The sequence below is a fragment of the Barbatula barbatula genome (assembly GCF_947034865.1).
Source record: "Barbatula barbatula genome assembly, chromosome: 3".
In the NCBI taxonomy this organism is placed as follows: domain Eukaryota; kingdom Metazoa; phylum Chordata; class Actinopteri; order Cypriniformes; family Nemacheilidae; genus Barbatula; species Barbatula barbatula.
Genome location: NC_136764.1, coordinates 333,396 through 345,123, shown reverse-complemented (window position 1 = coordinate 345,123; position 11,728 = coordinate 333,396). Strand labels below are relative to the sequence as shown.

Genomic DNA, 11,728 nt, shown 5'->3' with positions numbered 1-11,728 from the left:
TCAATGGACATGAGTGTGATTTTAGAGGTTGATCATTGGTTAAGATAGTGTCACATTTTTTTAGAGAATATACTAAATAAATTGATATGCAAATGTATAAAGGATTTTCTTAGAGCGAGTGAATATCTGTCATCACATCTTTATATCCCTGTCCTACAGAAGATGAACATGCAAACAAGACTTCAACACTTTTTCTCAGTATAGATTCTCTCTGTGTCAAATGAAGCGTTCTTGTTACTGAGAGTTCGTGATATAACCCAGAACACTTCATTTATATCCACACACAGGTCTGTTAATATTCCAGTCCTGAGGTGTCACTCTCATCACTGACAAAATTCAACTAGTGTCACAGTATTATTCAGATAATAGAAACAAACACAGATGACTTCTCTTCTGTTATTTCTCCTAGAGAGCAAATGGAAACTACTCATCTGAGTCTCAAATATTTCTCCCGAGAAAGAGAGTCAGGACTGTCTCTGTCATTAGAGTATCAGAAGATATGTTAAGAATTTCTCAACCTGATCTCAGATTTGGTCTCATTCTGATGTTACAGATGAAAGCTGAACCGTCAGACTGACTGAACATCAGCGGATGATTTTGGATGAATGTTCTCCTCCTCGTGTTTTTTCTTCTACATATCTCTGATATATACAGTACCTCATCATGTATATTTATACTGCATTCAGTGTGTCGGCCTGCGTGTAGCTCGGGTGCTGTGAGAGATAACAGAACAGCACGATATAAACAATAAGAGCTGAAAACAGAACCCTGCGGCGCTCTACAGAACAGCTTGAAACAGCGGACACATGAATCTCTCCAGGCCTCAAAGACCTCAAGTTTCACTTACATGCATCTCAGAAAAACAGAACATAATGTACAAACAGATAAAGCTTTCAGTAAAAGCGGTTAGAGCGTGGCGCTAGCCCCCAGGGATTGCACACTCTTCAAAAACAAATGTATAGTATCATGCAATCTGAGTCGCTTTGGATAAAAGCGTCTGCCAAATGCATGACAATGTTAAAAAACGACACGACTAATACACAATAACACAAAAACACACCTCAGTGAAATCTTTCAACATGAAGTGTGTCTTTGTCCAGAAAGATTCAGATCAATATTCTTTTCAGATTGACAGTGACATCAGTTTACTGTACATACTGCTGCACACATCACGCTGGTCTCCATGGTAACAGATACAGACGATCTCTTCTGCCAGCAAAGCTCACAGCGGCTGCTATAGCAACGGGCTGATCACATGCAAAAGGACTGTTGATACCGTGGCAACATGAGGCCAAACCATCACCACAGTCTTTGAAAATCAAACGGACAGCGATGAAGAGAATCAACCCCCCCAGGCTCTCTCGCTTTCTCTCTGGTTGGTGATAAAATGATTCCAAAAGCTTTACAGAAACACAACATCTCACCTTATAAAGAATCATTATTATTTGCGTGTGAATTCTCAGACAGCATAAAGATGGGTGGAGGATCTAATATAATGCAACATAGTCTAGTTGCACCTTAAATTCAGTTTTATAGACATGAACATTAAACATTCTATGATCTAATTATAAATATGATTATTTTATTTTGCCCTGATGTTATTTTGCTAGGATGTCACTAACATGCTTCTTGACTTACATAACCAGCACACTTCTTGTTATTAACCAGTTTCACTAAAACCAGTTGACTTGCTGTTAAAGAACATACTGAGCTAGAGACCAGCACAAAACCAGCAATAACCAGCAATTACTGAAGAAACCCACTCTTTATCCTGCACTGCTAGGAAACTACTGACCAGTATCGCTCCTCCCTTTCATTGCAAAAACCCTCGAGCGTGTGGTAGCTGACCAGTTCTTCTCATTTCACACACATGTAACGGGTGCAAGCTAGTGAAGAGCTGTGCAGTGTGTATGCCTCACTCCCCGACCAACAGAGACGCTCTAGCGACAGACGCTAGAGACTGCGGTCTTTAGCCTCCTCGTTAGAGCGCCAGTCTCCCATTTGGACCGACGTCAGTTCGAAGCCCGCAGAGAGCGGGGCGAGTGGGACCGGCTACACACAGAACAACCTCTTGGACAGCAACCAGTCTGGTTTCAAGAGTGGTCATCCCGCAGAGACTCCACTGCTCTCAGTCATCGAAGCAATGAGACTGGCAAGGGCCGCCTCTAACTCATCTGCACTCATCCGCATAGATCTATCTGACGCTTTTGAAACTGTCAAACACCACATCCTCCTGTCGACCCTCAAGACTATGGGTGTTCCTGGAACGACACTACGGTGGTTTGAGTCTTGCCTCTCGGATAGGTCAGTCAGAGTATCCTGGAGAGGTGAGGTTCCCCAGGGCTCAGTTCTTGGACCGCTGCTCTTTTCCCTATACTTGACATCCCTAGGCTCTGTCATTCAGAAACATGGCTTTTGCCATCACATGTCACACAGCTCTATAGATGATTCAGAATGCAGAGGCAAGAGTGGTCTTCAATGAACCCAAGAGAGCACATGTACCTCCTCTCTTCATTAAGTTACACTGGCTTTCTACAGTCGCTTGCATTCAATTCAAATCTCTGCTCTTTGATTACAAAACAACCACTTGTTCGTTACCCCCATATCTTCACTCGCAATTTAAGACTTATGTATCCACCCGATCCCTGCGCTCAGCAGGGATCGAACAACGTCTTGTGGTGCCGTCCCACAAAGGGAAAAAAATCACTCTCACACACTTTCTCCAGATGTGTTCCACGATCTCCCTCGTGCCACAAGAAAAGCAGATTCTGTAGTCATCTTTAAGAATCTTCTAAAAACACATCCCTTCCGTCAACATTTGACCCATTAGGACAGTCTTCTACTTCTTCTCTACTGTCTTATCTTAGCTTTTTATATATCTGCTAACGGTTTTACTGCACCTATGCATTGTTGTTCTTTTGTTGCACAAATTTGCACTTTGGGTACAAGCATCTGCTAAATGACTTAATGTAAATAATAAACCCCTTCAGGGTGTCATGGAGGGGCTCGCTGTCCACTGCTCACCACATACAGTTTTTCTCCATTGGTTTGGCTCATTTCTTGAAACAGAAATTACATTCTCAAAATTCTGAGATCATTTGGCAAAACAGTCTTACAGTTCAGCACAACACTCTAGCTCACTTGCAAAAGCCAACATCTCTCCCAAAACTGTTCACTCATGCTTCAAAACTAAATTCCTTTCCCATATAAACAGTCCATGCCACGAAAATGACAAAGATCCTTCTCAATTGCTTTGGCTCATTTCTTGAAACAGACCGGACGTTCTCAACACTCTTAATGCGTTTGCCAAAATAGTGTGGATGGTTCAGCACAACACCATGGTTTACCTGCAAAAGCTCATATCTCTCCCAAAACAGTTCACTCATGTGTCAAAAGTAAATTTCTTTCTCATTTAAACAGTCAGTGCAACGAAAATGCTTCGTCCCTTTGGCATTGTGTAAGCACTGCAAGTCAGAATGTTTAGATGTTTTGTCACTATGGCAGAGGACCATTGAAACATCCCTCATATCCACCTTTCAGTCTTAGCCCCGTCCTTCATTGACAATGGTTACTGTACTGTCATATTGTAGGTGAGGCCCTACAAGACCTCTCTCATTTTCAGGGATCAAATCAAAATGAAGGCGGTCCAAAAAAGAAGGAGCTTCTGTGTATTGTATGGGCCAGGACTGGGGATGTGAGTGGCCACACCATTCTCAGATATGGCAGCACACATAGTTATATTGCCCCACTCGCTGGCCTGGGACATCCACCGTGGCCCGGTGGCCAATAATATTACGGCCACGTCTTCGGCCCTTGGCCAGGTTGAAGCCAGATTCATCCGCAAACACGAGGATGTGAGGGGTCTCGTTTCCTTCCAATGCCATTCTTCTCTACAATAGCGGAAAAAAATGTAAATCAAATATTTTCATACCTGGATACACAAATCACGTAAAGTGGATACTGAAAACAGTTTGGGAACCACTGCTTTGGATCACCAGTAACTGACTTACATGTACATACTGGTACAGCAGCTCTTTCACTCTATCAGAGTTCCTCTCAAATGGTACCCTGTATATTTGCTTCATTGTCATCTGATGCTTCTTCAATATACGGTCTATTGTGGAGATGCTTGTATAGTTGACATTTTGGAGTATGGCATTGTCTTGTAGGATTGCAGCGCGGATCTGTCTCATTGTGATGGCATTACAGTTTTTCTCAGTCGCTTTGGTGCGTTTTTCATATCATCCCTAACATGTGGAAAATAATAAGTGCATTTCTCAGAACAATTTGTTCAAACTGCAATATACAATAGATATGTTTCTAAAGCTAGTCAGTCACTAAAAATCCTTAGTACATCTCTCAAAAGTAAATATTCATGCCAATGATCATGTCAGTGTCATCAGAATGATAAGTCATTGAGTCATTGTTCACGAACAAGGTCGTCAAAATGTTTAGGCATGTTGTCAATGTAACTGTTTACTTTGATAGTATCACCTGATGTAAACTTAGTCTACAGTTTGGATGACAGTTACTATATTGAAACTGCACAAGTCTGAACTTCTATGGCATATATCAATTTCAACAGTACTATTTACATATTACTGTATGTGGGTTATTGATTCAAAGAGACTGGACAGAATTTTGTTTTTCACAGCTTTTACTAGTGCTACTTTATGAAAGAAAAAAAATAATGTACAGTAAGAAAAAGACAAGGGGCACAAAGGAAAACAAACTAAATTAGAAAGAAACACAGGAAACACCCCCTTTGCCCGCATCACTGTTCTAGTGCTGTCTCTACACATCCAGACGTTCCTGTCTGTCGGCCCACATATTCTCATCCACATATTTTCCCTTCCAATGCAACGTGGAAAGAATCTTTTGGAATGCCTTATCCATCCTCTTCAGGCATCTACTGTGACGTCCTCACATGCTGCATCCATTGCAGCCAGCAGGGTCATCTGTGTGTGTGGCTGACGATCGTACACCTTCCACCTCCATGCTGAAAAGAACTCCTCAATTGGGTTAAGGAATGGTGAATAAGGTGGGAGGAATTCTATGAGCATCCTCGGGTGGGTCACAAACCATTGCCTTATGATGTTTGATCGATGGAAACTCACATTATCACAAATGACCACATACTTTAGCAAATCCTCTCTAAACAGACCCCTCTCATCATCAGGGATGAGAGCCCTGTAGAGAGTCTCTAAAAAGTTGAGGAGATGCTGGGTGTTGTATGGCCCTATAAGGGGGATATGGGTTAGGACACCATGGTCCGAAATAGCAGCACACATGGTGATATTTCCTTCCCGTTGGCCTGGCAAATCCACAGTAGCTCTGTGACCGATGATATTCCGACCCCGCCTTCTGCATTTGGTCAGGTTGAAGCCAGCCTCATCCACATATACAAAGTTGTGAGAGGGTTCACTTGATTCCAACTCCATTATACGCTCTATCCCAGAACACACAGTTGAATTTGTTTTGGTAAAGAAGAGTGACATAAAATGTACATATATTGCATGTTCCTTCCACAGCAATGGAAATGTGTGCAGTTTATGCTTACTGTACTATGTATCACTATAAAATGTTGCTGTAAAGGAGTTACATAGATATATGTTTTACCTGTACATACTGGTATCGTGGCTCCTTAACTCGTTACACGGTACAGCTGTTTCATACTCATCTGGTATCTATGCAGCACCCTGTCGATGGTTGAGATGCTAACCGTATGGATGTTTTCAAAGACATCGTTGTCTTCTATAATGGTCCTTTGTATTTCCCGGAGTCTCATGGCATTGTTTGCTCGGACCATGTTGCAAATAGCCTCCTCCTGTTGAGGTGTGAAAAGGCGTCCTCTGCCACCGGTTAGAGGTAATCTTGCAGTCCTATGTGGGGAAAAATGCAGCGATGCATCGCACACTTTCACATAGACAAAAACTATGCAAACACACATTTTACTGTAAAACTGTCATGATTCTCGAGTGGTGAGACAAGGACAGAGGACCCGGTTAACCGCTGTTTGCACCTGGGTCCTCTGTCCTTGTCTCACCACTCGAGAATCATGACAGAATGAACCAGCCATAATCGGACCCAGCAGACAGAGGGATCAATGCGGCAGCGGTCGAAGCCGCCGGGTTCCCTTCCAGGGTTAGAGGCTGCCGGACTCCCTTCCAGGGTCGAGAATGCCGGACTCCCTCCTGAGTCGGGGGCGCCGGACTCCCTACCAGGGTTGAGACTGCCGGATTCCCGCTCGGGACTGAGACCGCCGGACTGCCTTCCAGGGTTGAGACCGCCAGTCTTCCCTCCAGGGTTCGAACCCGCCGGAATCCTGTGGCCGCCAAAGATCCCCAGCCGGGCGTTCCAGGTCGGTGCAGCCTGGCATTCCCGGTCGGTGCAGGTGCACGCGGCCATTCCAGCCCGGTGCACGCGGCCATTCCCGCCCCGGCTATCCCAGTCCGTGTGTCTGCCGGCTATCCCAGTCCGTGTGTCTGCCGGCTATCCCAGTCCGTGTGTCTGCCGGCTATCCCAGTCCGGGTCTGCCGGCTGTTCAGCTAACAATCCAGTCCGTGTAATGCCGGTTATCGTGTCTGCCTGTCTTTGGACTTTTGTTTGGACTTGCCCCTTCCCTTGGACTCTTGTGCTTCCCTGTTTTGTTTTATTTTATTATCATGTTGCTCTGTTTTGTTAGTGTCACAGTCTGTCTTGTCTTGTTTGTGCCTTGAGGAGCATCAGGTTGTTGATCCTTGAGGAGAGGCTTCTGTCATGATTCTGCTGCATCATGTCATGTTTCTCTTAGTGTAGTGACAGGATCATGACAGAACCTCATGTTTAATGTGGAGAGAGGCAATTATTATGGTCTTGCAGACACTCTCTCTGGTCTCGTCTTTGTTCCCATCCTCTCGTTACCCTCGTTATTGATTAATGCCCTACACCTGTTTCCCTCTTGATTTGCTCCCTTACTTACAGTTTTTCTCAATCGATTTGGTACATTTCTCCAAACTCAGGTAACAGCTCTCAAAACAGTTAACACAGCAAACTAAACACGCTATTATGCTGGCGAAACCGTTAAGTTATCAATGCACATTGAAACACAGCATTTTATTCTAATAATGCATTTATTAAAATTCAATATTAACATCAAAACTAAAAGTGTGTTCTCTGTTGATTTTATAACAAATTCAGCTGAAGATACACAAAGAAATGAATGAAAATACATGTTTTCCATTAAGTTCTTTAATGAGGAGTTCAGCTGTATAACAATAAGTTGTCACCCAACACACACAAAAATATATATATTATGCAAATAAGTACATAGGTAAATAAAAAATAAAGTGATAAATGCACTGCATTCATTTGAATAAATTATTTTATTGATCATGCCTCTCAATTACATCTGGCCAGAGAATTTCATCAGACCGAATTTCATCAATTCTCTCTTCGAAACGTTTGAACTATTGAGGACACGGTTGATCTCCCAATATTCGGCTGCACCCTTCGACCCGCCTCAGCCATTGTAAGGCCATGATTGACAATATGGTCACAATATGGTCTACAATAGTGTCCCTTATGTCATCAGATATGCGCCTATGTCCTCTTCTGCCTCTTCCTCTGTTTTGCCTTCCACCAAAAGGTCTAATAGAAATTTGTAAAACTATGATTGACAGTTTATGACAAATAGTTCAACAATTTTGCATGTAATGGCTTATGCAAGGAACTAATGCCTAGATGTTTTGAGGGGTAAGGCTATTCAACAGAGAACCATCTACTACATTTTGATCAACATGACATGAGCAATTGAAAATGTGGAAAAAAGCTGACAATTGTACATTATCAATTGCAATATGAAGCAATTGCAATTTGTTCAAAGGAATAAGAAATTGCTATAATGATGTGAAGTGATGATGAAGTGAACTTCTCTGCCACCCGTGCAAGGTTGTCGTGGAAAACTGTGTTTTTCCAATGTTTTTCTTGTCATTTTTAGTATCATAACATACCATTGAGGTAAGATATTACTGTAGGCCTATCACACACACACTCACACACTAAATGAGAAGGTAAATGTGTAAATATATATATTTCATGCTCTATACACACTGTCCTACTACATACCTGTTTTCCCTATGAAAGGTTTGGATGATGGAGGAGACTGTAGAGCGAGGCACATTAGGCTGCACTCGGCGACCTGCCTCCGCCATTGTGAGGCCATGGTTGATGACATGGTCTATAATTGTGGCCCGAATTTCATCCGGGACAGCATGGTTTCTTCATGCTCCTCTGCCTCTTCCCCCTATTCCATCACCACGCACCCTTACTACTCCTCTTCCTTCTCCTCTTCCTCCTCTTCTTCCTCCTCTTCTTCCTCCTCCTCTTCCACGAGCAGGCAGTTGCCCTTGTTCATTTACTTGGCCAGGTGCCTCCATGTTCAGAAATTGTACTGGTCCTGCATGGTCAAGCTCTTTACATACATGTTTGGCAGCATTTACAGTCATGGACAGCACCTGTCAGGTAACTAAACATACTGTTTAATTGGTCATCTGAGATGTGTGACACTCCTCCTTCGTTAGTCAAGTTCTAGTTTCATCTGACTGTCAATTGCTGTAATAAATTTATAAAATGTTCCAAGGGATCCATATATGGTATTCATAGTATTATGTTCTTGACTAATTTTGACAATTGAACAGACTATTGTGCATGTGATGACTTATACAATGAAATGACGCTGAAACATTTTGGAACGGACAACCATTAGACTGAGAATCAACAATCAGTTTAGATCAACAAGATCAATTCACTTGGAAATTGTGCTAAATGTAGGCTACCTGTACTTAATCATTTGCAAAGATGTAGTGAGACATTGAGACATGTACTTAGACATTTGCAATTTGATCAAATGAATGAGAAATTCAATTCTGTTGTAAACAATTGGCAAGTTGTCTGGAGGTTTGTCCATGTTGTTTTGAGAATGTAATTTCTGTTTCAAGAAATTAGCCAAACCAATGGAGAAAAACTGTAATAACTAGGGTCCATCAGGGATCGCTGCTTGGACCGCTGCTTTTTTCCATCTACATGGCATCCTTGAGACCCATCATACAGGCACACGGCTTCTCGTATCACTGTTATGCTGATGACACCCAGATCTACATCTCGTTTCACCCGGAAGATACCACTGTAGCAGCTCACATAACAGCCTGCCTAGATGACATCTCAGCTGGGATGAATGAGCATCACCTGCAGCTGAACCTGGCCAAGACAGAACTACTTGTGTTTCCGGCACACCCCACGGTGCAACACCATCTCACCATCCAACTTGGCAATTCCACTATCACTCCCTCCGAATCAGCAGGAAATTCTGAGTCATATTTGATGAACAGCTGTCCTTCAATGATCACATTGCAAAGACAACGTGATCATGCCGATATGCCTTATTCAACATCAGAAAGGTTAGACCCTATCTCACTGAGCATGCGGCACAACTCCTTGTCCAGGCCCTGGTCATCTCAAGGTTGGACTACTGCAATGCTCTCCTTGCTGGTCTTGCACTATATACAGTATATATGTATCATAGGCGGAGTTTGACATTCGAGCCAGGGGGGGCAAAAAAAAGTCTGGAAATGGCGACAAGCAAAACAGTAGACTGAATCATTTCTAACGGAATACTCAAGCCAAGGGTAATTCTTGTAGAAGTAAGTGGAAAACGATCGTTTTGTACTTCCAAAACATTTTGAGGGGAATTGGGGCAGAGCAGGTTGCTTGGGACAGCCGTGTTTTTCTCCAAGATCATCTGTGTTGGTGTTAGCTAGTGCATCTGTGGCCGTGGGGTGAACGTCAGGACTGCTAGCGGTTGCTGCTGATCCAGAGCTGCTCGGTGTATCCTCTAAGTTCACAGCGGTGTCTGTTTGCCTGTCGTCATCATCGGTTACTGTTGTTTGTGTTGTATCTTTGTTAGATCCAGAAGACTGAATATCTGTGTCATTTGGAGCTCGACGTTTTAAAAATCTCCTTGTGTCCATATTTTTGTGTAACGAGTCCGACCAGGTAACTACAACGGTATTACATGCTAGCTAGCTGAGAATCGCTGGACTTACGTTACTTGTCACATGACCCAGAGCCCTAAATTTTTTTTTTTACTAAAGGAGTATATGAAATCAGATGTATTACCTACCACCTTTTAGTTGTTTTATTTAAGATATTTATAATATATAATTTTTTTAAAGAATGCAATTATTTTTTTTGTTGAAACAATGCAATTACCCGTTTCAGCCGCCAGGGGGAGCAATGCTCCCACTGCCCCCCGCAAACTCCGCGCATGATATGTATATATATATATATATATATTTGATGTACAGTAACCCTCTCTCAACAGGTAGAGGTCTAGCTTTTGTTGAAACTAGTAACTTTTTTATTAGCAACTATTGTATTATCGCTCCCTGAACTCTTTGAAAGTCACTTTGGATAAAAGCATCTGCTAATTGACTAAATGTAAATGTAAACATAAGGATTGAGCTCCAGTTCTTGTAAACCAGTTGAGAAGGTTTTTCTCACCTGTTTCATCTGATTGATCACAGTGTCAAATTCCAGCAGGAGAGTTTCAGAGAGATCTTTCTGTGTGTCTGTGTAACAGTGAATGTGTTCAGACAGCGCCACAGGAGGAGAGATTCTTCACATCAATACATACAGAACCAAAGAGCAGAATCCCATCTGATAGAGTTTCTGTCACGTGCACACACACACACACACACACACACACAGTGTGGAAACTACAGAGGATGTTTTTCACATCATCATGATGAGAGCAGATGGATGTTTGACAGCACTTGAGTTTAAAGCGGCCGCTTCACTGAGTCTGAATAATAATGTATCAAATGAAAGCTGAAGCGTTTGCTTCAAACCCTTGAGCATTGGAGAGCGGTGATATCACAACATATACAAGTAGCACATTTGTTTATGAAGAAGATTGTTTGTAAACAGTTAATTTGATCATTTTTGTAAGTCCGTGTGTAAAAGCATTATGATGGTTATCATTCAGTACTGTGGTAAATAAATGTATAAAAGTATTTGTGTGAGTTTATCAATGTGTGAATACTGCCCTCTAGTGTCTCTAGTCGTTCATTATAAATATAATATACATGTTATTGAGTTTATTGATCATGGCAATACAGTTTTTTACAGACGCTAGGACACATTTCTCAATACTTAGGTCACTTTTGCAAAACTCTTCACACAGTGAGCACAACAGAAGTGTATGTGGGCTAAACTGAGGATCAATTATCGTTGCTTTGGCACAAAATGCCTTCAATGACTACATCTCTCAAACTTCATGAATTATTTTCTCACTCAGACACAACATCTGACAAAACTCTTTGTACGTACAGGCCAATTTTCACATGCTTACATACTGTTTTCAAACCTGTTAAACTTATGTTCAAAGCAATAACATAATACAAAACTGAATAAGACATTTCTACAGTAATATTTGAATGAAATATATTTAAAATCTTAAAATGACTGAAAGGGCTATAAAAACAATTGGACTATTGGACCAGCGACAGCTGATTCTCATTGTAGATGAACCTCTACACAGGTGTTAGTCTTTCAATTTCACTACAAAAGGAGAAACTGCTGAATAGTTTTGTATTGTGATGTAAACATGGACCTGGCCAGAAATAGAGAAGTGGCTGAACGAGGAAGAAGATTGGCAGGGATGGATCAGGCATGCCAGAAGATTCTTTCT

At 42.0% G+C, this 11,728-nt stretch overlaps 1 protein-coding gene across 1 annotated transcript in view; it reads right to left on the bottom strand.

The window, feature by feature from the left end:
- The window catches only part of LOC306892465 (receptor-type tyrosine-protein phosphatase mu), a gene marked incomplete at its 5' end in the record, with an annotated part of 122,902 nt that extends 118,709 nt beyond the window's left edge, over positions 1-4,193 (bottom strand). The window contains 2 exons of the mRNA XM_079453592.1: positions 3,797-3,890; positions 4,011-4,193. Coding sequence (XP_079309718.1) covers positions 3,797-3,890; positions 4,011-4,193 — 277 coding nt within the window. The remainder of the gene's footprint in view (positions 1-3,796; positions 3,891-4,010) is intronic.
- Between the last annotated feature and the right edge of the window lie 7,535 nt (positions 4,194-11,728).